Source organism: Psittacula echo (assembly GCF_963264785.1).
Source record: "Psittacula echo genome assembly, chromosome: 8".
Lineage (NCBI taxonomy): Eukaryota > Metazoa > Chordata > Aves > Psittaciformes > Psittacidae > Psittacula > Psittacula echo.
In genome coordinates this window covers 7,873,752-7,900,180 of record NC_137744.1, presented here as the reverse complement: position 1 = coordinate 7,900,180, position 26,429 = coordinate 7,873,752, and the positions used below count along the sequence as shown (strand labels likewise).

Here is a 26,429-nt window from a genome sequence, read left to right as displayed (position 1 = left end):
ATCAATGCTTTCATCACCAGCTCCTCAACAAAATATTCAATATAAAAAAATATTCAAAAATTAAAATTAAAAAATATTAAAATTAAAAAATATTCAAAATATTCAGTATCTGCAGGACTAATGGGCACAAGGACAAATAATGGTGGCTTTGGGGTGGTGGGAGAGAAGGCAGAAAAAGAAAAGAGATGCAGCAACAGGATATGACGAAAACAGTTAGAGGAAGTAGGTGAAGAAGTCAAGCAAGCTAACACAACTGAAGTGCTCTCAGCATACCATAGCTGTATATCAGCGTGTGAGAGCTCCTGGACATGCATATGCAGTAACTTCCATGGTAACACTACTATTGAAAACAACAGTGGAATATAATCCACACTCACTCAGCCAGCACAGCCTTCAAAATGTGGTTTACATTACATCCAACTGTGTGTTTGCTTTTCTTTGTCTAAACTTTATTTTGCATTAACTTTAATGATGGAGCTTGAAAACTGGGATGTGGAAGGTGCTGCCATTGAGTTTGTTTAATTTTACAATGATAAAACCAATAAATTCTACCTTACACACACACAAAAAAATCATCAGAATAAGTAGTTACTTTCCTTTTTTCAGCCTGTTGATAGAACAATGGTTATTGATTGGTTTATTCAGATGGAATCCTGGTGATGAATGAAAATATGAAGAGATACTGAAAAAAAAGGGTTTGAATTATAAAACAAGGTTTGTCTTTTTAAAATCCTGATGGAAAGGACATGCTATGGAGAGACAAATGTATTAGAAAGGAAATCTTCCATGAAGGACTATGAGCGCTGCTGTAATTCATAAACAAGTTTATCCTCAACCAATTGAACATTTAATACCAGGGTTAAAAATAAAAATGAATTTAAATAAGCAGCAAATTATTCTGATTGAGATCAACAGCCTTCCAAATTCACAGACTTATCCCCCAGTACGGAACTACAGTAAAACACATGCCCTGGCTGTGTCCTGAGGTAGTATAAAGTAATGATATCCTATATCCAACTGAATCCCAACTATTATTTTAATCTGCTTTTCCCATCTGCATTACATGACCTCAACCAAGCCAAGTTTTCATTCCACATAAAAATGTGACTGTGACTCCAACCCACTGAACACGCTGATGCGGGGAATAAGCAAGGAACAGAGGATGCAAAGTGCCAGCTCCGAGGGACAGGCAGTGCCCCATTTTGTCATTGCCCAGCTCCTACCCCACCCACACTGGTCTGAAATACGCAGTGCATTGGTCAAGGCAAGCCACAAGTATTGCACTGATCACTGAGTCCAGCTATCAGTGCTTGTGATGAAAACCCTTCTTCCTGTTAGCTGCCACCAGCCAAGGCTCCCCCAGCACACAATCATTTGGGAGCTGAGTGTTAAGAGGCTGTGAGAGCCCAAGTTAAGAATTTAAACCAAACCAAAACAACAAAGCAATAGCCCAGTCATAAATCAGATTGATTAAAAGAAGGCATCAGATCTACTGTGAAATCCAGAGCGAAGTAAAATGTAGCACCCAAAATACAATCATCATAAACACAATTTTCTCACTTCACACCATCTTTTCCTTTTGAATTGCTACTCTACTGAAATAATAACAAAAACTGCTTATACCTGCAGTCTGTGTTAGATACTGAGTCACTACAGCTGCATAAAGCTCATGGCCTATATACACTAATTATTTCTAGACTTAGATACAGCAAATTTGACTGATTATGCTGATTTAAGACACCCGTTACACCTTTTTTGGACTGAATTTCTAAAGCAGTGCTTTTCAACTCTGCAAGGACTGCAGATGAATGAAGTCAAGCAGTGGAAGTTAAGACCAACTTAATAATTCATGTGAGCAACATTCTTAATACAAATACTTTGTTAAAACCAAATCTTCACATTATTTAAGGGTGTTTCAGAGGGTAAAGGCAGAGAAATGGCACTATGAAGTTATGGTTGTAGTGCAACAGGCATTTCCCCTGAGAACCACACACACTGGTTCCTCAGCACTCATTGGCAATCTGAAGGTCTTGTTCAGACCACAAAGGGCAGAAAACTGCTGTTGAAATTAAAACTGGACATGAAACTTTGATAAGCTTCCAGGAAAACTGCACACTGCACATCTGCCATTGACTTTTACATGAAACATCCAACATCTTTCCTCTTCCTTCTCTACATACACGATTTGCTGGCTGCACACCTAAAGAACCTTCCGGTTGTGGGGTGTCACTGAAGTCAAGACGTTCTCTGACATACAGCAGAAACCTATTCTTCCTCCAAGTCTTCCCAAATTCGTGCTTAGATGGCTGGAGAAAAGATGGAAAACATTTTACCTCGTTTCTATTCAGAATTCCCATGCTTTGAAGGGGGCAATTCTAAAATGCTATTTTCAAACAGCTTTGCACCCATGTTGTAAGGGTTAACGTGCATTCAAAACGCTTGAAAAAACAGATATTTGAGAGCACCTGTTCAGAGCCTAGCTGTATCTCCACCATTAGCACAAATCTACACTTGAAGTATATTTATGTCTTTTTACTGTGCATTTCAGACCAATGCTAAGGATTACAAAGGTAATCCCTTACTTTGCTGTCTGCACAACAGTAAAATTACACCATGATAACACTGTTCAACAGACTATGCTTTGAAGATGTAAAAAGAAGCCTGAAGACAAAGAGAGACAATTACACACAAAACCTGTAAGAGGCAGAACTAAAGCCTTCTTTTAGCCTAAATGCCTATTTTGCTTTGCTGGTAATTATATAGGAAGAGCTCAGTCTTTGTAAGCAAGGGATAGACAGCTCAGTGATGGAAGAGTAATACAGGTAAAGCTGGAGTGGCCTTTGTTTCCAGCCTAGAGTTGCAGAGATCAGGTTGGGCGTGCTGAACTTACCCTGAACAAAGCATCAGAGTATCATGCATCATCACAAAAAGAAAACTTTAATCCCCAAATGCTGTAAAATTAATCTATGTTACAATAAAATATTTTCATAAGCATATCAACAGTCTTTTTAATAGACTATTTGCTATGAGTGTGTTAAATTCATTTAACTGTTAAAAAGTTTTATAAAGGTAAATCATGCCTCTCTGCTAAAATTACACTGAAATAAGGATTAGTCAACTTTTTGGATTAATAACCTTAAGAATAACATCCACTGCACTATTTCCTACAGCTGATACTTGCTTTTGATTATTTATGTAGGATTTTAGGGAGTTGGATAGATCATAAAAAGACAGAATAGAAAATAGAAGTTAAACTTACAATATTATAAATAAGGTAGGAGCCAGAATTCAACTAAACAGATGACAGGAATCCAAGGAGTCACTGCAACTACTGGGCTAGCTCAGGTTTTGTGTGCAGAGCAAGAATCTAATTGTGGATAAAATGAAAGTAAATTATCCCACTCAGCTGAACCGCACAGGGAAGACAAACACAGCCAAAAATAATAACAATAAAAGCAGAATCATCAAAACAGTAAACATAAGCGTCAAATGAAATGGGAGTTCTCTGATATCAATTCCTTTGTGACCATTTATTACCTTGGCACTAAGCACTGTCCATCCAGGCAAAGCAGGTCAATGCCCAACCAGCCAAGTAGGCACCCTGAATGTAATTATTCACTTGGCATCTCCCCTGGGCTGAACTACCCACGATTCATTTATGGTAACTCATCACTTGTGTGTATTTGATGGCCTTACAGGACGCTCTGCTCCTGCCTCAGGCTTCTTGCCCAAAGCCCAGATCACAATCAATACCTGACATGATGACACCTGGTTTTTATTAACACTCCTAGAAACACTTCCCCCCCAACATTGTAAAGAGGTTTTCACCACAACCACACCAATGACACATGAAAACACCAGCTACATTGCATGCCACAGGCTACTCTGCCAACCCATGCTGGGAGTTGGGTACATCCTCCACCACTTCACACCTCCAGCTCCCAACTCCAGCATGATTCAACATTACCAGGACTAATTCAGGGGGACAAAGAAAAGGAAAGAGTATTTGGGGGTTAATGGCTGGCTTCCCATATTGCATGAGGCTGTTAGGAACGTAAAGCCCTGCTCTCAACAAATAAATACAGAAACTGCTAAAACAAGATTAATCTACAAGATGATTTATAGTCTTTTCAACCAACAAATTACAAAAGGGATTAGAAATTTGTACACAGTGTGTACAAAGACAAACATCTTTAAATGGACAAAATTCCAGCCAATACTATTTGCTAAAGTCATGTAAAAAACCAAAGAGAATTCCAGTACAGAGATTTGATCTATTTACAGCCAGGGACTTGGCTTAAAAGCTTGCATTGATCTTAACTTACACAAACCTTACACTGATGGTTGGAAGGGAATTAATATAGAACCTAGTATTTCAAACAATGATAATACGAGTTTGGAGTTTATAACCTTTCTCTTTTACATTATACTTCAATCATTAATTGATTTATTGTTGTAAAAGAAAACAAGTAACTCTCAAAATGGAATTACTGCATTGGACTGATCAATGCTTTGACTGAACAGGCTCAGCTGCTTCACAGGTTTTCAATCTGGTTTTATTTCCTTAAAAATAAGCAGCAGTAACAGCAAATGGTGATGCGTTACCTAGGAGTTTGTGGATCACAGAGGTACGTGGCATAAAACAACTAAGAGCATAAAAAAGATCAAATAAATACTATTAATTACAACCTAAAGGAAGATGTTTTAGGAGGGAAAAGAAAAAAAAATCAACTTGCCCTAATAAAAATGTACAGCATAGTAAAAGAAGGCAGAATCAATTTTTCTGTTATCTACAATTTCCTGCTTACAGCAAGAAACACTGCAATAAAAGGAGGCTTAGATATAGTCATTAAAGTTTGTTTTCAAGGGTTTAAAATGCATGCGCAACAGCTACTAACACTTAGAGGGCTAACACTTCCTAAATCCCCCTGGCAGCTGCACCGACGCTGTAGGTGGTCCCAGAGACTGTTTCAGAGAATGGCTTAACTATTAAGAACGCCAATGTGATGCCTGACCACAATCTATTACATGGTATCATAGCTGTCTACAGGCAGTCTAGAACGGAAAACATAGTATTTTTGCTTGGAAATAAATACATTCACAAACTGGAAACCCTTCCTCCCCACACGCACTGCATAAAGACCTAAACACAGTAGTGACTTAGAAATTTAACCATTTAACTATGGGCCACACATTTACGTGTTACTGTTTACTAGTTATTCACCCAGTAAAAGAAGCAAAGATAACTGCATAACAGCTTAATAATGAATTAGTCTTCAGCAGACCACATCCACAAGAATATATAAACGAGACGAAGTACAGAAGCATAGCCTCATCTTAAATACAAACTGACTTGGAAAAGAAGGATTAAGTTCCTGAACCAGTTATTATTTTCCCTGAAGTTTACTCCTGCCTGTCTGTAAAACTTGCTGGTTTTAGTTTTAAATTCAGTTAAGAAATTTCTCAGTTCCTGAAGAATCACACAGGATAATGAACCACTATCCTGCTGCACAGTGGTTCATTATCCAGAGCAGTGACAATGAACCACTACTACACATGCCACATCCATTACAAATAGAGTTAGGCAGGCCTCGCTGAAAACAAACCACTGTGAACTTCAAAGTTCATTTAGCACCGACTCACTTAGACGTTAATTGAATCTTGGTTTCCACAGCTTCCTGCAGTAAAACTTCTATTCACTCAAACTGTGTGAAATAGTATTTTTGTTTGTTCCGATTTAAAACTGTCTTTTAACTGAAGACCTTTTTCTCACACAGTTAATTGCACTGAAGGGAAACTCATTACCCAGCTCGTTATACCATCCGTTGTACTTATTACATATTTTACTGTTGTTTCCTGCTATTCACCTCCATTCAAACTGAAGAACACTGCTCTGAAGTGAAAACATAGCACTCTTCTTCGAAGATCAAACACCCCATGTCCTTAAATAGATGCAAGTTATTTTTGCAGCATGGAATTCCTAGTGATAGGCATCGACTTACTTTTGGCAGCATTGGTGTAACTCTCTTCTTTTTCTTTTCTGAATTAGGATCATCTAGCAAATCTGGCTCAAAGGTGTACAGCTCTGTAAGCTCATTCATAGTAAAATGACGTTCCACTTGCTGCTGGTCGACAACCCGGAAAGACAATGACTGCTTTGTTACCTGACGATCATAGATCTTGTCTTCCATTGTTCCCTAAAAACCCAAAGACATATGTCATCTGACTAAGAAATGTATTTTTTCATTAGCATTTAGAACAGATCTGGTTTTGCTTCAATTCCCCGAAGTAGGATTATGACAAAAAAAATGGCAATTTCCTCAGCATGTACCTTATTCTGCTGCTTTGAGCAGCCTGTATAAAGGAAAACAGATACCATATCACTGGGGTGGAGAGAAGGAAAAGAAGCAGTCAAGTCTAATTCATCACAGCTGTGTACGAGAAAATTAGATCCTTGATGAAAAAAGGAAAATTACTTTCTCTTTTTTTCCTAAAAAGATGATGACTGTGAGAAGTATGAGAACAGCACAGCCTGTTCTGAACACGGTAATTTAAAAAGGATCTCGACGGTTCAGAAGTGCACAAGTACAAAAATAGACTGAAGCCTGAAGGAAAAACCCATGTCTGACAGCAGTGTGTTACAAAAAGTAATCCGTTTAAGTTGGCAAGTAAATAGTGACTTGATCAAGAGTTAAGTACTGTTACTGGGAAAAGGTCTGCAGTCTACTCTGGAATAGCTGAAGAAATAGAGGATGACACAAGGTACTTCCTAACAGAAATAATGGCATTATACTTTAAAAAAATCAGAATCATTACACATCGTCAACTGGTGACAGAGTGGGTGAAACAGGTTTTCAAATCATGACTGGATGCCTTTTTATAACAAGCTCTTTAGCTGCCTCTGTTTTTATTCCAGTTGGACTGTCAGCGGCTCACATCTTCTACAGTGTCTTCAATTTAGACTTTTTAGTGGTGGGCCAATGACAAAAGCTGAGAAGACTCTTCTGAGTCTGGATGTGTGAATCACTGCTAGAATTCCAGAATCTGGGTTACACAAAAAGCCAATGTGGGCTTAACAGGAAATAATTTCAGTTGTTATTTATTTTACCCATCTTTCAAGAGCTTTTTTCAGTGGGCATATACTGCTGTCAGCTTAGGGCTGGAAGACGACTGCTTCAGTGTGGACTGCTACAGGCTTCAACATAGGTCCAAGCAGTTGCAGTTCACAAATCTGACTGCAGGACCAGAGTATCACAAAAATAGCAGACAGAAACCTACCTGAGCCAAAAACCTGTACACAAACACAGGTTTGTTCTGCCCAAAGCGGTAAACCCTGAAAATACTTTGGATGTCATAGGATGGGTTCCAAGACGCATCAAAGATGATTACTCTGTTAGCAGCCACGAGATTAATTCCGAGGGAACCTGCTTTGGTGGATATAATAAACAAGCGGCCTCTGGAACAGAGGAAAGTTGCAAAATGTCAGTATTTTGGAAACCAGTTATTGTTCTCATGTTGCTGTGTTACTGTGCAGTTGTTCATACACTGGAATAACTCAAAGACTTCGTTAAAATACTGCATTAAGCATAAAACAGATGCAGATTTTACAAGGACAACACTCTGAGCAAAATGTACACTCCCAGAGATGCAGATCAGGGCCTTTTGCAAACCAGCTCTTACTGGTGGGGAAGAAAAAATTGTTGGGTTTGCATGTTCAAACTCTAATAAAATTAGTTATATCAAATTAAAGCATAATTTCAAACAGGCATATCCCATGGTATTGAAGCTTTTTCCTGGCTAGCAAACTTTCAGGATAACTCTGGAATGACACCGTCTTTTTGATGTATCTGTTTTTGTTGAATACTGTCTCACTCGAGTTTAACTTCAAAAGAGCTCTTGACATGTACCTGACAGAACAAACTATTTAAGAGTATTAACATTGAATTACTTGTTTCATTTTAACTTTTATTATTATTTTCTTAACATTATAAATGACTGCAGCATAACTACCTATTTTAATTCTTACATATATCTAGGAAGGTGAAACTCCTTAACTTCATTAAACTTGCACAAATTTGTATCTATTTACCTATCCAAATCAGACCTGAAAGTCCCATCTTGTAGGAACAGTGGATGGCTGGGAGACAATTCTGGAGACAGCTAAGAGAGTTATATGCTTCTGACTGTCCAAGTGACTGCTGTCTCCTGGCCAGACCTCACAGGGCTCTGACCTTCCTTACTCCTTATATCCTTTTAGGTAATTGTAATAAAAAAAGAGTCTCTCTGATTCAAAGTGTTTAAAAGCTAAGTAAGAATGAAAAGAGCAAGGAAATACTGAACAAGTATTGCTCAGTAGAAATGGAAATAATCTCAGGAAACCAGAAACCTGTTGCTGTTTATGCAAGTTCTGCACTGGACAACATTGCGACATTTAGCTCTCTAGCCTTAAGAGGTTATTACGCTAATACAAATAGCAAAGAACTACAGAACAAAAGAAAGAGAAGTGGGAAAATTAAGCATATATATATATATATACACACACATACATATGTATCTCAGAAGAGATCTCACCTCACATTAGTTTCATCATTAAATTCCTCAGCCCATTTCTTTCTTGACTGAGCTGTGGTTGAACCATCTAAGCGATAGTAATCGATGTTTCTGAACCATTTTCCTTCACCTATAGATTTAATAGTTAAACGATTAAAACGCTGATTGCATAAATAACCAGACTGATAATACTGGATATACACAACTCCAAATAGTAAAAGAACAAATACCGAACATAAAATGTACTTTTCTCTGGCATTTTAAGACAATGGAAGAAGACTTTAGGTTATTCAAGACAGAGAACATTTTTGGAGGATACAAGTGCTTGCCACAGGCATGCCTTGAAAATGATGTAATACAACCTGCATAGCTGTATATAAATATATGTAAGGTGACATACATATAAATATAAAACATGTAACATGACAGAAAACAATAGCAACAACATTTGTGATGACAATGATCATCCACAAGCCCTCAACAGCTTCTACAAACCCTAAACCAATGTTGTCTAAAACAATTCAAAAAAAGACTAAGACAGATGTTGTCAATATTAATTCAGGTTGCAAAAAGCATCCAGCATTTATTCCTATTCATTTCCTCTTCAGATTTTATTTCTTACAAAAAGATCAACTGATGTGAAATGAAACTCCTCAGAGCAGTTTTACACAGACTGGAATTTAAACATAGGAATTTATGATCAAATTATGTTCCAAGATTTATTTTAAATTGAAGTATTTGAAAAGGCCTGAGCTTATTTGGGGTAGTTCCTCTTATTTTTCACTATTTCTAGTTGTAGATGGACATTCGCAAAGATACACCTTAACCTGGAGCCAAAGTTCATTTCCAAACGTAACTATACGTACTCTTTGGGCGTTACAGTACTAACTGTGCTTTTAAAATTGATCGGTGTAGTTTGATGTTACATGATCAGTCTAAGTAAGCCTCTCCCATACAAGCAGCATTCAGAATTAAATGCTGAAAAGGGCATTTCGAAAGTCAATGCCTGATCATTTTGGAACTGTAATTCAGAAAAATCTCTTTGAGTTTATTACCCTGTAAGTTATGGATGCTTCTTGCCAGATGGGGAAAATATAATTACAGCTGATAGAGGATTTTCTCCTCTCCCTAGTTCATGTGTAACCTCTCATCTTCATCAGCCATCAAGGTACAGAAACACAAACCTCACCGTGCCATCAACTATAACTAAATAGCATTTTTAGGAGACAGCACTGGTCAATATAATCAAGTTATGACAAACAGATTGTTGAGTTGTATCAGGAAAGCCTCTATGTGGTGAATACACAGTCTAAGTCCTTAACAAAAGAACAACCACAGATAAAAAACACTACACCTTAAAACATTGTATCCCACTAAAGGCACAAACTCCATAGAATACAGACAGCTCATAACATCTGAAGATGACAAATGTTCAGAAGCTAAGGAAGCAACAGACAGAAACAACAGATCTGTGACGGACAGTGGAGATCTTCACCAAATGACAGTGTTGGAATCACCAAGCCACACTGCTCTTACACAACTGCTCAACATATTTACACTTAGATATTTGAAAGGAATTCAGATTCAAAGGAATTTTTCATTCAACATGTACTGGGAACTGAAACTTTACGTAAGGATGAACTGCAATATCAGGAGCTCTGGAAGGATCTCAGAGAGTGAAAAAACATCCCATGCAGAGGACATGGCTCCCTAGTGAGAAATTCCTTGCCATTTGAGCATCGCTAGGATAATAATTAAAACAATACTTTGCTTCCTTTTGAAATACATAAAATAATCTACTGAAGAACACCTGAAGCCTAAATCCACATTTTGCATGTTCTACACACTGTTTTAAAGCAGTCTGACTTTCTTCCATTAGCTCTCTCCCAGCAGGATCAGAATTTGCCATGCATCAGCATGTAACATCACAAAATGCCTTCTCTCCTTTCGAATGATGAATATTTACTCTGCTTAGGCCATATTAGGCATGGATGATAGAGAATGAAATCAAAAGTGAATCCATAATGGGACAGCAGAGACCACCTGCAGAGGACACCAATAATCTTGCCAACTTCAGGAACAGTACAGAGCATACAGTACTTCTGAGGAAAACAATTACTTCAGATCTATTCCCTCTGGACTGAAGAAAGACTTGTGACACCCACCTTTATAAATGGGCTTCTCAGTTTTCTCCCTGTTGGCCAGCTCCAGAAAATCTTCTATCAAATCCAGAGATATTAGGGACTGGCTAAACACTAGGCTGAAAACAAACAGGGAAACACAACATTGACATCTGAGGTTATTTGAATTATTGTATTGCTTTAGTTTTCTTCCCTCCTCACTCTGACACTACCTTCGAAACAAACAGCCTTTCCAGACACAGAGGAAGAGTTCTGTGGACTATACATGCATGTACGGGAAAACTCACCGATAAAAATGAATGTAGCATGCATGTTTGCTTCAGAACAGTGAGCTTCAGCATTATGAAAACTGAATGAAGAACACTGTCAGAGTAACACATTTATAAGGTCATTAAAAACTGCCTTACACTTTGTCTCCAAGCTCCTCTGCCATTCGAAGAATTTCAAAGAGAAGCACCATCTTCCCGGAATGTTCCAACACTTCAGCATCTGCATCAGTGACAAAATCTTTGTACCAATCTGGTGCTGGGCTGCCAGGGTTGGAAGAGGACGTAGCTTTGCCTATGAAGAACAACATAACGGTAATGTCAAAAGATAAAGGCATGGTCGCCATTTAAATGCTTTGGATGTCTGAACTACATAGTTGTTTCCTCATTAACGGGTATGAAAAGAGTTAGGCAAAGAAAAAACAGCATTTGCACTATTAGCAACTACCAAATTAGCAGCTATCAACAGCACAAGTCATCAGTAAGAGTCACAAACCCCCTTTTTGTGTTGCAGGATATTAGGATAAACCGTTTACCACCTCCATCTTTTCCCCCAAGAATACTTATCAACAGCTTTGTTTCCAACAAGTATGCATCTTTGAAAACCCATCCATAACTGTTGCAATCAGTGAAAAGCAGCTTAATTTTGTTAGGCCCAGATTTTGGATTTTTTTTTTCCCTAAGCTAATTTGAAAGACACCATTAGCATATAAGAAAAAAAACAAACCCTAACCCTAAAATAAAACAACTCCTCCCTGCCTTTTCTAATAACTCACAATAGAGTAAAAAACCCAAATAAACTGCACCATCATATTCTGCCTTTCATGCAAAGTTCTGCCTGGTTGGATGGAACTTGGAGCAACCTGCTCTAGTGGAAGGTGTCCCTGCCCGTGGCAGGCAGCTGGGACTGGATGAGCTTTAAGGTCCCTTCCAACCCAAACCATTTCACGATTCTATGATTCTTCAAGGAAGTTTCTTGTCTGCTCATCCGCTAGCACACTAATAAACCCTGTAAAACACATACCTGTGAACAATCCCATTTTTAACATCTTACTATAAGTTAATTTTGTTGATTTGACTTAACCCTGCACCGAGCAAAACAACCCTTCTGGGGTCGGGATCACCTCTCAACAGTGTCTGATGCAGACCACGGCAAGCTTTAACAGTAATCCCATTACATTCATTCTGAATTCAACCAGGAGAAAGCATGCATTCAGCATTATAATCAGAAAGGCAGACGAGAACCATGATTTTCTTGATTTAAGTTACTTTATGATATTTCTGTGATCTTCAATTTAACCTGCTTTTCATTAGAATGATAAAAATTGATTAGATTCATAATGCTTTTTTCACATAGGAACTTGGATCTCCTACTTACTTAAACAGTAGAAGTGTTCTATCTCATGAACAACTCAAACCATTTACATTTTCACACTATGCACTGCAAATCAATCATGACACAACAGTAAAAGTTCATGTTCAAGATAGAACTGATGCTGACAGATCTCACATTTGAGCTTCCCTTCATATAAGCTTTTACAGAACATATTTTTCAGTAATAGAATGAAAAATTAACAAATTAACTGAGTAAGAGACCTAGATGTGCTGTGGGAAAATCCTATACACACCACCTATTTCTGTCTTCACTCCAAAACTTTGCAGAAGGGCCTCCAAGAGCTGCAGTGAGATAAACAGTCTGCCCACAAACCTCAGCTGGTGCAGGACCAAATGTTTACTCAGAAACTCTGTACCTCCACTAAACTGAACAAGGCTGCATGAGAGAGGTGAACATTAAAGTGATTCAGAGACAAAGTCATCCTGCCTATAAAGCAAGTCTTTGCTTTAACACATTTAATCTGTATGGGCATGTATTTTACTATACACACCATGTGCGTGTACTGAACCCAGGACACACACACTCTCATTCTCACACTCTTCCTCTTACACATTTACAGTGTGTTTGTCATTTGGATGGGGACCAAAATAAAAACATTTCTCGCCTTAACTGTCCCCCCAAAATTATTTATTTAGAGAAAGTGAACAGACACACAAGAAATGATACAATCAGAAAACCTGCTCTATGATACTAGAGACAAACCCCAGATAATTGAAGGAAAATCCCAAACTGAAATGTACAGATGTAAGTAGTTTAAATTCTTGAAAAGGTCTCATATTCCTGTTGCATTGTATCTGCTTGCTCAACATCCATTTCAAACTCCAGGTGCAACAATGAATAACATGCAGATTTCTTAATCTTTCCATTAATCTTTTACCAATATGCTCAAAAAAGAGATGAAAAGCAGCACAGTTCCTCTGTTCACTTTGTATCATTTAGTACTTCCAAATTAAAACAAATTAACTATGCAGCTTCCCTGACCCAAGACCCCTAGATTTAAATCGATGCCCCTTGTTATTCCAGGATAAGGATATAGCAGTAGTGGGAGCTGTACTAGAAGCAGTTTATGGAATTAAGGAATTTGCCATTTTGCAATGAAGCAGAATTCCAGAGAGCCCTCTCAAATCGCCTTTGCAAAATGAGGCTGCCTTGTATTTGATTCAATTTTACATTATACTCACCTTCCTCTGATTTTATAACAGATGCAGGGTTGTTTCCAAGTTCTTCTGCATTTCCTTCTCCACCTCCACGAGATCTTGAATTCCAGACTTTAATGACTTCAACATCATTATCGCTGCCGCTTCCGCTTGAGCTAGACTCTTTCTTCGCCTTTTTCCCCTTGGATTTTTTTTTCCTAGAAAGGCAACATTGTGCACCATTAGTCTGAACAAATTCTACTGCTGGAGAACGTATTCTAACAGACAGGTAAAATTAAACGTTTATAGAAATCACCAAAGTTCTATTAGGGAAATAAATCCAACAAACAACAACGAATAAAAACTCAATTACTTGGCATAATCATCAGAACTTAGGCTCATTGAAGTTTCATCGGAGTCTGAAGCGATGAAGTCATCCATACTGTCTTCATCAAAATAGCCCTCAAAAGAGAAAAAACAGAAATTTTACTAAGTCTGCTCGTCCAGAAGCTTTTCTTAAACCTTTAGCCATCTGCTCAGTCTTCATTTAAACAATGGTAACTTCTACAAAGAGTTGGCCTTGCAAAATGTTTCAAGAATGACAACATCCCAGAAACAAAAATATGACAAAACCAGCAGCAAAATTACCCCACAGCAACAAAGATTTCCATTAATTTGATGAAACTTTACCTAGCATTTGGCAAAGCTTATTTGGAAAGTTCTCAATAGAGCGTATTTTGATATATCTAATTTACCTTATTTTCTTTGCTAATATAGTCCAGCTGCAAACACCAAGGGTGAGTCCAGATTCTGCTCAACATCTGGAAATCCTGGAATAGTTTAGCTCCAGCCTTGCCTCTTCCACCTTCATTGCTACCACCTACACCTGACAATAAAGTTCAGGTTTTAGAATGAAACCTTGAAGCCAGTTTGCCACATACTATTCCCCCTTTGAACAACCCCTTAGCACAGTACTGCGTGTTCTTTCCAGATGCACATCATATTGTAACGTCTCTTGTAAAAGAGGTCAAATTACTGAGTCACAGGCATTTTTTTCCTAGTTAAAGTTGTCAAAATTAGATTTTCCCCTTTTTCTTGATAATGAGAAACATGATTACATTTTTACATAAAAGCACATTTCTCCCCAGCACAGGAATGAATCCAAATCCTCTTAAAATGACAGTTGTGTCTATTTAGGTTTTACAAAAGCAGCCCAAGGTAGAAAACACAAAATACAATTTGCGTTTAGGTTTCAATGAACCGGCTTACTATTTTGAGCTACCTTTATTTTATGGCTGTAATGCTGCAGTATTCTGTTGCAATAAAGAATCTAAAAAAAGCCCAGCCTATTTTTCCATTGTCTAGGCACATATTAGTGCAAAGTAGTACAATGTTCAGAGAGTTACATTTCTGTTTTGTAGTCTCCATCTCCCATTAAGCAGCACATTGACCTTGGGTTCTTGGAACAGATTTGTTTTCATATTTATTCTATGAATTTAAGGCACGTATGCCTGCAAGAAAATAGTATCCACTGCATCATAATCATCAAACGTCTACAGCAAAATAGGCACGAAGCTTACACTGTGTATCCAGGAAATGTCTACAGATTATAGGTATTTCAACAAAGCAAGTTCTTGCTATGCTTTAATCATACAGCAGCTTCAACTATCTTCCTGTTTGTGCTCTCCTAGGACTTGAGGAAATGGAATTGTAAGAGCAACAGAAACTGTTAGATTCAACTTCCCTAAACCTGAGCTAACATCACAGAGAAACCTGCTGTCAACACATTTCAACTTAACAAGTCCTACAGACTTTTTAATTTTCTATATTACAGATGTGAAAGAAAACATGCATCATTTTCATTCAAGGAAGGAAACTTGGTAAAATTTCATTTAAAAATGTGCATTTTAGTTTATGTCTGTTAGAGTAGACAGAAAAAAAAAAGGTAATTTTAAGCATTTGCCGACAAGAAACAGCAAATCCCCTTCTGTATCTTCAGCAGTGAGACCCCTTTCTTACTTAATGGAAATCTTCTTTTGAAGAATAATACAAAGAATTAGTGTGGACATCAGCAACTAACAGAGATCTGCTCTGAAGACTTGAGCCATGGGGAGCTTAGACAGCTTTTTCCCCTCTGAAGAAGCCGTTTGTCTTTCCTTTCTCGTTTCCCCTCTTCTTTCTCATATTGTTTCTGGCACTGAGCGGACCAAACTGGCAGGACACTAACCCAAGATGAAGACAGAGAAAGCAGGTAACGCTTTCTCCTCCTTTAGGGAGTAGAAGAAGCCCACAGAGGGCTGGTAAGTCATGAAACAGTACATTGCCTTCTGACAAATGCAAACTTAGTTAAACCTGAATTTGAGCCCTGAATCTAGGCAGGTTAATTAAACTACCTGTTAGGCAGTGCATTTTCTTGGAGTTAGTTACACACAACGGTTAATAAATTAATGGCTCTGACATAGCAAATTTGAAGCTCACTGCAACAAGCTTTTTGCCAAAGCAAACCTTGCCTGTAACTTTAACAGATACTGAACTAAGGGCTCCTACTTCTTACCTGCTGCCTGCTTTTATTAAGAAAGGAAGTGCTGAAAGCCATTGTAAGTAAAGACTTCTGTAAAACCAGTTGTAAACACACAGCACAAGCTCTTACAATGATCAATGATCTGTAAAAGGTTTATATTGCCATCTGAAGGCATGGCACATCAACAAAGCCAGTGCTGGGACAGCCTGAGACTACAAAACCAGCCCTGCTCTGTACTGGAGATAGGCCAAAGACAACCTACTAAACTACTGAAGTGTTGTGATTAAAAAGTTCCTATAAAGAGCTACAAAGATTTAACCTAAATCATTTAAGATAATAAGTAAACAGCTAATGCTTATCATTTTTAAGCTACTAGATTGTTTGGTTTGGTTATTCTGTATTTGCTTCAGTAAAATACAAAGTTTTTACTCCTTTAGAGTACAAGGACAAAGGGGGCAGTTGGCATGTAGGCATCCAATTATTACTGGCGTTCTTCCCTGGTCCTTCAAAACTCTTTCCTTCTATAATTCAACTCAAGAGACACTATGGACAACAGAAGTGTGGAAATGAATTCTAGTTGTCAGTTTATGTAGAAGATTACAAACTGCACTGTCCAGAAACTGAAGACATTACGAGAACATAGTGAATTTCATACTGCTATAAATCATAGTTTGAGATACAATTAATCTTTCTTGTAATTAAACTTGGAAGAGTAACCAGAACAGGTTAAACCTCCAAATCCTTCAGCACTAGACAGGCATTTTCAGACAGGTGATTCAGCAAGTGCAAGAAAAATACACTAAACTGGCACAAAAGACTACATAGTAAATCTTTGCAAAAAGTGAATACATGCGTCAAGCTTTAGACAAAATCCTACCAGCAGTGCCTTAAACATTCTTGACTGGAATTGAACCCCACATCATTAAGTCAATTATTATAAATGGTATTTAAAGCAATCTGAATTGCTCCAGAGCCCAAAACCTGCTGCTGCTGAGGAATCTGGCTGTATGAAGCACAGTGGTACAGAAAACCTTGAGATTTCCATTCTAATAGTCTACATGGTACATACACGTGTATCATTTGGAAGTGCTGATATTCCAATACTTTGACATACTAAACTTATGAGCTGCAGTGGCTTATCAATATTAGAGGTGAGCAGCACACCAGCCCACAGTAACATGTTTTGGTGTTATGGGTTTTCTCCTTACACACCTTTTAAACTAAACAAATTTATAATATATTGGGAAGACGCAAATCCCCCAGGACAGACCAGTCAAGACATCACTGAGAGCTGATGAAAAGCATGGACATTGTGAAAACCAAACTTGTGGCGTTTGAGAACAAAAGGAGAGAGTTCCACAAAAGAGCCAGTATTCAACAAATCACAGCTTCAGCTAGCCTGATGACTAAAGCAAACTGCAAGGCTTGGCAGTGGCTTACACCTGTGCATCTCAATTTTGCATTTTCTCCTTCCAGTCTTACAGTCAACCTCTTGTTTCTTGGAAGAGTACGACATAAAACCAAATACCTTTTATGTTCAGAAAAGGAAGAAAAGAGATGAACCAAAACATGGAGGTGAGCTACTGTTAAGAAATGCAAATATTCCTTATAATTCCTTATATTCCTTATAATTCCTTATATTCCTTAAAAACACTTTTTCATCTGCAAACAAATGTTTTGCTACAATTGAAGTCTCAGAGCTAAGGTGAATCTTACAGGAAGCAGAAAAATACATCTGTAGAGCAAATAATAGATACAAAAAAACCCCAACCTACCAACTATGGCAAAAAGCCCCTTACTAAATGACCATCGTTCTTGTTACCTGAGGGAATCGTAGGCACATACCTGTCAAATGATCCAAATAGTATTGGTAGAGTTTGCACTGAATAGGTGTCATCCGAACTTCTAGAACATACTCGTATTTTGGTGGGAGGAACTTTGTTAATGCTGTGTAATCTTTCCTCTGTAATTTTACAAACACTACTTTAGTCACATAAACATGAAAACATCTAAGGAGAGCTTAAGAACTCTTAAACGACAAAGCACCGTGCATAAATTACAATGATTCAGATGCTTTCCAACCACAAAGGGAAATAAGCAGCCCACTAAATACAATCCAGTTCCAGGCACTGTCTGTAGAAGCTCATCTTACCTAGTAAATGCAGTTGTTTGGTTAAAAGTAAATGACCTGATAACCCCATGTCCCAGTTCCAAGTCCTTACAGAGTTGACTGCAACTTCAGTAGCTGCTCTGGTAACTACTTTTGTGGGGTTTTAAAAGTACTAAAACCTTTGTTTGTGAAAGCATGGGTAAGTCAAGCAGCAAATATCAATGTCTGTATCACAGAAAAACTCACACTCAGGTTCACCATTTTCTGGATTAGCATACAGAGTTTCTTCTGAATACTTGCTTGGGGCAACGCACAATTTACTTTTAGTCTCAGTTTTTGGAGTCTCATGGTGGTCTACTTCACTCCACCCACCCCTTCATCCGAATAGTGAGCAGAGTATTACTGATCCTGACTGAGACACCATTGGCGTTTCTGACTTAAGTGACCTTCATCAGAGCCAACCTGCCTGTGCTGTCCTGCACAACTCCCTGGCTGCCTGCAGAATAACCTCAGCCAGCACATTGCAACACAGGAGCCTGCAGGCAGCTCCCACTCAGTACCAGTGATTAGACCACCTGCATGGCCTTGCTGTTATCTGCAAGTGCAGCAAGAAGCATTCAAGAGAGCATCCTTTAGGAACACAGTTGTTTTCTTCTAAGGAAAAAATTATATAGTATCTCAAATGACCAAAAGGGAGGGCTGCTCTCTAGGGACAGGATCTGCTCTGTGCAGCTCAATGTGAGAAAATCTCTCTGGACCCCTTCCAATGCTGCACAAACACGGGAGCCCAGCATCTGAAGGCACCTAAGACTACTTGCTGTTTACATTTCTCTTCTTGTTCTTTCAGTTTGTGTTCCTGTACTGCTGTACAGATGTGTCAAATTGTGCACGCTAGCCTCTCACTACTATTCATATCTCCAAGGTCAGAATTCTAAGATAGGAGGTTCTCTACCAGCCTTACACATCACCCTCTTGGACTGTTTCATCAACTACCAACAGCTGCACAGGCAGACGAGGCACTTATTGCCTACAGTGTCACACCTTCAACCAGGCTTCTGGTGATTGGATTTATAAAGCAGATGACCAGTAACATCATGCTGGCAGCACAGAAAGTGCAGTACCACAGCAGGTTAACTGAAGAGCCCTCATTCTGAAATTCTAAGCAGTTTTGGATTTTTTCATCTAAGGTCTTTAAGGGTTCTTCACCCTTTTGGACCTCATCCATCTTCCTGCTCTCCTCTTCCCCATTGTTCTGATTCTCACAGATCAGAACAAGGAGTTCAGAACCAAGTGACAAACTGTGGATCACCAACTTTCTATGCAGTTCTTAAGGCGGTTGAATTGTATTCGTCAAACGTACGTTTGCAATTAAAACAGAACATTTCAAAGTAACTGACGTCCCACTCTACCATGTAATTTTCTAGTCTCTTAGCAGCTGTATTCTCCAATGTACATGCATGTCCTGCTTAGGGAACACTGACATTTGGATAAAAGCTATGACATTTTTCTAAGTGCTTTTATCAGAACAAGATTAAATAATCCCTCCCCCTCCCTGCAGCTAATTCAAGTAATAAGTTATAGTAAAACTGTTCTTACCTGAACACATCCAGCTAACATCTCATAGAGAATATGTGCACGCTTCTTCATTACTCTGACATCTACCAGAGTAGAATCTGCACACTGACCATTCTGGATTGGGTTTATAAATCGATTTCGGAATTCCTTAATTGAACCAAGCAAATTCTCCTTAATAAAGTTCACCATGCAGTGATCTAGGACAGAAAGGTCAGAATTGAGGTGCTCAAAATGGAAAGTACAGCACTGGGATTAATTCTATCAGGAAATAAATGTGTTGCATCTACAACTACAGACTTCCTATTGAGAATAAACCCAAACAACCCTAGTATTTTCAGAAAGGACATCTAGAACTTACACACTCTCTAGGCACAGTGGTAACATCTAAATTTAATGTCAGACTTAAAACTACCTCACTGTGTTTGTTACACACAGTTGGAAAGCTGCTGTGCACCAAAGTAATCATATAAGAAAACTATATTTGCAAAGATTTTAAAGTAGATTCAACAGCATACTAATCAATAGGAAAAAACACTCCAGCATATTAGCAAATAGGAGCAAATGTTACAGGCTAGTTTAGAATGAAACTCCCAAAACAGTAACATAAATCAGTGTTCTCTAAGTTCACTAAAAATACTGCTCTACAATGGGTTAAAACAACTTAAATTGATGCTGTTGCAAGACCTGGTCCACCCATTTTCCCTCTGAACATTCTCACTTCCCCTTCTGACATGCTGAGACTCATCTGATCCTTTGGTTCACCAGATAAAAAAACCAAACTGCCAGAAAGCTATTCCCTTCTGAGTTGTTAATTTTCTGATACTCCTCATACAGGCTCCCTGTGGAACCAGTGTACGTAAGGCCATGCCAAGGGAAAGGATGAAGGAAAGGCCAGATTCCCAAAAGCTTCATTTTGATCTGGCTTAAACCATGATGGAGCCACATCTTGACACAATGATTTAAAATGCAAAACCAGACTGTTAGGCTTCTTTTTTTCAGAGACAGAAACCCAGCAAACAGTTTCACTGTATCAAATTATTTTCTTCTCATCAAACTAAATGTATCTAGATGTTGCTGAAAGGCAAAAGTATATCCAAGGAAATAAACACCGGACAGCTACTCACATTCTATAAGATTATTTTGCAGTGGTGTTCCTGTAAGAATTATTCGTCTCCTGGATCGAATAGAATTCATTGCCTTGGAAACAGCAGATGCTTCATTTTTTAGTATGTGCCCTTCATCACAAACAACGAAGTCAGGGCCTAGAAAGAAATAAGATTATATCTCTCCAATCTTCTATAACCACAGAGAAAGTGGCAGCCTAAAGAATTCAACATTTGTTCTACCGATGTTATTGTTCATTTTTAACTTTGTGTGTTTTGTGGTGGTTTTTTAAGTGCAGTTAAGATTCTCACTCAGCCTTCGCACAAGCATTCAGAGTAGCCATTCTGGTGAACTACAGGGTGCTGCTTGTACAGTCTTCAAGGGAAGGATTAAATACAGCTTTGCAATGTATTCCTGTACAAATTTTGTATCATGTAGCTAGCATGTGCATGGCTCCATCTCCATTCACCCTGTCAAATCGCCATGAAACTCTTCCTTAACTCCACCTTAGGCTGCCATCTACTGGTACTCGGTCAAGTCTGAAGTAAACCAAGAACTGCGTAACCGCTAAGTTTTCCTTAAGGCAACAGGTCAGTACCAATAGCAGTAACCAGTGCAATCAACAGTCTTGTCTAAGGTAAGACACAATCAAATCCGATTTTAATTAAAGACAAGAGAATTGCCACCTTGGAGCTGAAAGTCACCACAGAAATGCCCTCAGCTTTCTTCCAGAAGATCAATCTAAGGATTCTAGACTGTTTCTTTAGGTGAGTTGCACAAGGAATGTCAAAGCCACCCCACAAGACATTTCCACCAGTACACAAAGCAACTCTAACAGAATTATTAACTGGTACAATTTGAGGTTTACGACAAATAACGCTAAACTGGGCAGCACAGGCTTACACACACTAATGGTTTTCAGATTTGGGGCCATTTCTGGAAGCTCTTTCCTTGAAAGAAGAAGTAAAATATGTTCTAGGATCCAACCAGCAACTTAGAAAGAATGTTTTACCAGCTCTAAACCTGACCTCAATTCCAGTACTATCAACCCCAAAGTCAAGGTTACACACCTTTGAAACCTGTGAGACAAACCCATGAGCTGGGTTTATCTATTCAGCTCTAAACAGGTTGATAATTGAGATGGCAAAAAAGCATTTATCAGCATGGGCAAGCTCATCGTCTATAACCTAGGAGGAGTTTTTCTAGGGCACTGATCAACAACTGAGAATCAATTAGAGCTTTGACCACCCACAGGATTTAATGCCACTGCCATTTTAAGTGTCAAGAAGTGATTAGAATCTCAGATGCTAACAGAAAAGGCATGAAGAAGATCATCTTTTCCAAGCAGAAAAATAATGTCTTTTTAACCAAGTCTAGAAGACAACTATGGAAATCCACACATTAATTCCAAAAACAGTTAAGAGTTGTCCAAGCCTACTTATTTCTGGATTTTCACACCGGCTACAGAAACATTTCCCCATATGATTCCACAACTTCTGTATCTTCCCCAGTTTTGACTTCATGCAAAACAGAGTGGCTCCACACAAAGCCTTCCCTTAATTTCCAACAAACACCTCTTCATAGTGACAGATGCTTCCTCTAGTCCTCAGCCTAGTATTTCCTGAAGAGAAAGGACCTTGCAGTGAAGCTGTCCATGCAGTGTGCAGTACTACTGAGATGGTTTGGAGCCAGAACCAAAGCATTTGCAAGGATTTGCAGTATCTCCCCACCAGATGTGACAGCATGCACATTAATGTACCATTCTCAGAAACTGACTTGGTCTAGTACATTATGTTTGCAATCAGAATCATAGAGAACAAGCATAATGACATCTAAATGGTAGATAGCAATCAAAATTGTGCAAATACCCCAGAAACCAGTTTCAGTCAAGACTGTGATTCATTAATGTGAAAAAAAGACAACCAAAGACCAAAACAAGAAAAAACCCACCTCAAAACCTTCTGTTTAGAGTATGTGAGTGAGAGTAAAAATATGAAAACACTACCTTAGTAACATTATTTGTGGTTTGTTTGGCAGGCGTGGAGCACTGATATCTTCAACTAACATCTTGGCTATAATTCAATGGCAGGGATTTCCATGAATTTGTGGGGTTTTGCCTTGTTCTTAGAAAACATGAATGCAATTCATTATGGACAGAACATTTCTCCAAATATTATAGAGGAATGTAAAACTTAAAAGGGCCCTCAAGGCATCACTTAGTCCATTTTCTTCATCTGAGATAAGAGTTATGAGAAAGGGACATGTCCGTCCTGACAGACGTGTGAAACTCCATGACCTGTCTTTATCTAAAACACTGATACCATGCCTAATTTAATGCACATCAGAATAAATTCTGACCTTTCCTCCCCAGCTAATGTAAAAACCAACTGATAACAGTCCTTTCTAAAACCATCTCTTCCATGGTGGAAACTCTGTTAGCTGAGTTGTTTCTTTCTAGGCTAAAAAGCCTTACTCCCTCAATCTTTCCTCAAAGATCATAGTCCTCATCTGCTTATCCTTCTTGCTGTACTTGCACATGTTAATATATTTATGTACATAAAACGTACTCAGTGATATATAGATATACACAGTTCTTTTCCTCTGAGGTCTACAAGAACTTACGTCTGCTTTATACAACTGCCAATTAAAGAGCAGTTTCCAAGTTAAACAGTGATGGAATTTTTATTAGTGGCAACAAGTAAGAAAATACAAAGTTACTGAAATGCTGCAAGCAAAGCACAACAGCTATCAATAAACCAAACAGCATTTCAGCAGTGGCACGGAGCATTATGGGAAACCATTTGTTGCTCTGTATGCATATATAATCCTGCTATTATTTCACAGAGCAGAGCTAGTTAATTAATGAAATCAGTTCTCCACCCATAAACTTTGGCTAAACCTTCCCTCTCTGGTCCCCTCTTCACTACATGCTTCTACTACAGAATATGCCTACCTTAGCAATAAGCATTTTCAACAGATATATAGCATTAAATTATCGCTCAAGTACCAAATTTGCAGCTTTTTAAATTAAAAATGCTCCCAGAGGCAAAGGTTTTCCTATTTACAGTCACAGCAGTAAGCCAGCACATAAGCTTCATAACTCTTTTCCTGGCAGCCTGCTTGTTATATTGCCAGTGCTGATTGCTGAAGATAGCAAGAAAGAAGTAACAGTCATTGCAAGATACTTCTCTTCAGTTTAGCCAATCTGAATGTCTCCAAAAACTAATGGATAGCAACAGATGAACACCTCTGACTTTTTGTAATTAGTTAAAATAGAGAAAGATTTGAAGTATGAAAATAATTATGGAGTTATTTCAAGGTTAGTTTTCCTAAAGGTCCAATTTCATCCTACCAACTAGTCCATGGAGAGAATGAAACAGGTTTTCCACATTCATATAAAATTACTCAAAACCTACAAGGCTCCATGTGCTGCATCTTCTGAGCTTGATTAAATTTTAAGACTGGAAAAATCAATTAAGTGCTTTATCTGCAATCACTTCATTAGCACTTCATTAACACCTATTTGTTCACTCCTTCAAGGTACACTCTCAGCTATCTTTCACATGTAGTCCCTCCCTTAACAGCAGATTCCTACCAAGGATGAAGCAACTCCTGGTTGTAACAAATGAGCAGGTTAAAATAACCTTAGGTTCCCAATAGAGTCACTTCAAATTAGCGTGCAAAGAAAGCAATGCTAGCAAAAGGGATACCGATTAGGAAAAGATTCAATACATATTCCTGTGGTCATTTCTGTATTTGATTTGGTAGAAAAGACTGTTACAGACGTCTGCTTACAAAAGCAGACGGGGTAGCTTCTGAAAAACCATTTCTGTAACTCAGCAAAAAATAACAAAGAAAGTCTGATGAATCTTAACATTATTGTTCAAAGTGATTTGCCCACAAGATTTCTATTTGCAAGATTACTTAGCTCATATATATAAACCAGGAAGTACACTATATGTAATGCATACTCTTACTTATTTTCACTTACCTGGATCAACTAAAGCTTTATTAAATATTTCTTTAAGTTTCCTACTCTTCACATTCCTGCCTTGTGCAAGATTCCGATACATCTCGTAGCCTATTATCATCACACCTCCATCATCCTGCCAACGCTGGAGCATGTAGCTTCTCTCTTGAGGGCGTTTCACAGTTGCCAGTTCACAGACCTTTCAAAGGGGGGAAAACACACTTGAATATCTCTTAAAATGCCAAAGTACTGGTGGAACTTTCAAATACCTGAGGCTTTTTAATGCAAGTAGATTTTTCACATACTTTAAGTGCATTCCTTAGCCTGTATTTTAAGCGGTGGAGTTTCCCGATTATGTAAACCATTCAATTATTTCATTTTTAAGAAGCCTTTTAAAGCCTCATACCTCCAGTTTTTCATCATCTTCTAAATCTTCTTGCCATTTTTCAAACTCATTCAACCAGTTCAAGGCAGTGTTCAGTGGACACACTACAAGAGCTGTCCGAAAATCCAGCTTGTCACACAGCAAGACTGTGTGAAGAAAACTCACTACCTGCAAATAGGAAAAAACAGACAAAATATCCATTAAAACACTGAGTATTACACACTAGAAAAGAAACCTGCAAGTGTATATTCACATCTAGAACTTACCAACAACACTCTTGTTGAAACATTCTTTTCTGTTTGTTAAACAACTCCCTGCTTAGAATTTAATACATGAGTATTTTGAAGTCATACATTTATTACCCAGTGTTACATGGCTGCTTATGTGCCTCACACCCTAAGATATGCAGAGTTTGGAATTGCATCAGATAGCTGAATGATTTCAGAAATAAGGAATGCTCCTTCTACATTTCACCAATCATTTTCATAAACTCAGTCTTTGCATGAGGTAATTTTGAAGCTTTCCCCCAGTACTCGCCCCAAACATGAAGTAAGTTCACCTCTTTGGACTTCATAAATGTATCAAGTTTCCTGAAAGTGAACTTCAGTCTTAAATCAGTGTTTTCCAAATGTTTTCAGCTTATTGGCAAATTCTCTCAGAAGAGCTCTGCAGCAGGTTACTGAAATGCTTTCCAAGTACTCACACTGCAGCCAGACTGGCTGCATGCTGCAGATGGTGACACCTCCTTGAGGGCTGCGAAAAAAAAACTTAACTCTTTGGATGTCACTCAGCGATTCTGCTGGGCTGCCTGGCTTTGAGCAGCAGCAAATGAAGACAGCACTAGAGGTAACTTCTGAAATCCGAGGAGCAGAAGAATCGGTGATCCCAGATCCCATGGCAGCTCCAGCTCTCACACACCAGCCTTTCAATGGTGAAGACTGCACTCTAATTCATGTGACTATATAACACCCAGGAAGTTCTTTCTGGTTCAGATCTTGGTATCTGGCAACTCTGATTTAATACACTGCTCAAAGTAATTTCAAACTGCATGACTGCTTGGAACAGTGGGAAACAAACTGCTTTTAGATGCTGCAATACAGAAGGATTCCCTAGTGGTTTTGAAATCAAGACAAAAGCATCTCGTGTTCAGATGCAGAAAGTACCCATGAACACTAATCACAGAGGTCCTATGTCCTGGAAAGCCAGGAGGACCCTAATCACTCTACTTCCCTGATCCTTTACTGAAATTCTTCTCTGCAGTGTACAGTCTGCTAA

The 26,429-nt window shown here is 38.4% G+C and overlaps 1 protein-coding gene across 9 annotated transcripts in view; it reads right to left on the bottom strand.

The window, feature by feature from the left end:
- The window catches only part of ATRX (ATRX chromatin remodeler), an 85,488-nt gene that overhangs the window by 12,684 nt on the left and 46,375 nt on the right, over positions 1 to 26,429 (bottom strand). For 8 of the 9 annotated variants that reach the window (XR_013957516.1, XM_080624613.1, XM_080624614.1 and 5 more), the window contains 13 exons: positions 25,176 to 25,322; positions 24,791 to 24,968; positions 20,820 to 20,957; positions 19,717 to 19,892; positions 17,856 to 17,973; positions 14,245 to 14,375; positions 13,863 to 13,951; positions 13,535 to 13,707; positions 11,099 to 11,252; positions 10,716 to 10,810; positions 8,572 to 8,680; positions 7,279 to 7,456; positions 6,003 to 6,197 (listed from right to left, as the gene is read on the bottom strand). Coding sequence is in view for 8 of the 9 variants with exons in the window: in XM_080624613.1 (XP_080480739.1) it covers positions 6,003 to 6,197; positions 7,279 to 7,456; positions 8,572 to 8,680; positions 10,716 to 10,810; positions 11,099 to 11,252; positions 13,535 to 13,707; positions 13,863 to 13,951; positions 14,245 to 14,375; positions 17,856 to 17,973; positions 19,717 to 19,892; positions 20,820 to 20,957; positions 24,791 to 24,968; positions 25,176 to 25,322 (1,881 nt within the window). In the remaining variant the exon portion in view is untranslated. The remainder of the gene's footprint in view (positions 1 to 6,002; positions 6,198 to 7,278; positions 7,457 to 8,571; positions 8,681 to 10,715; positions 10,811 to 11,098; positions 11,253 to 13,534; positions 13,708 to 13,862; positions 13,952 to 14,244; positions 14,376 to 17,855; positions 17,974 to 19,716; positions 19,893 to 20,819; positions 20,958 to 24,790; positions 24,969 to 25,175; positions 25,323 to 26,429) is intronic. The other variant, XM_080624617.1, reaches the window with a different exon arrangement.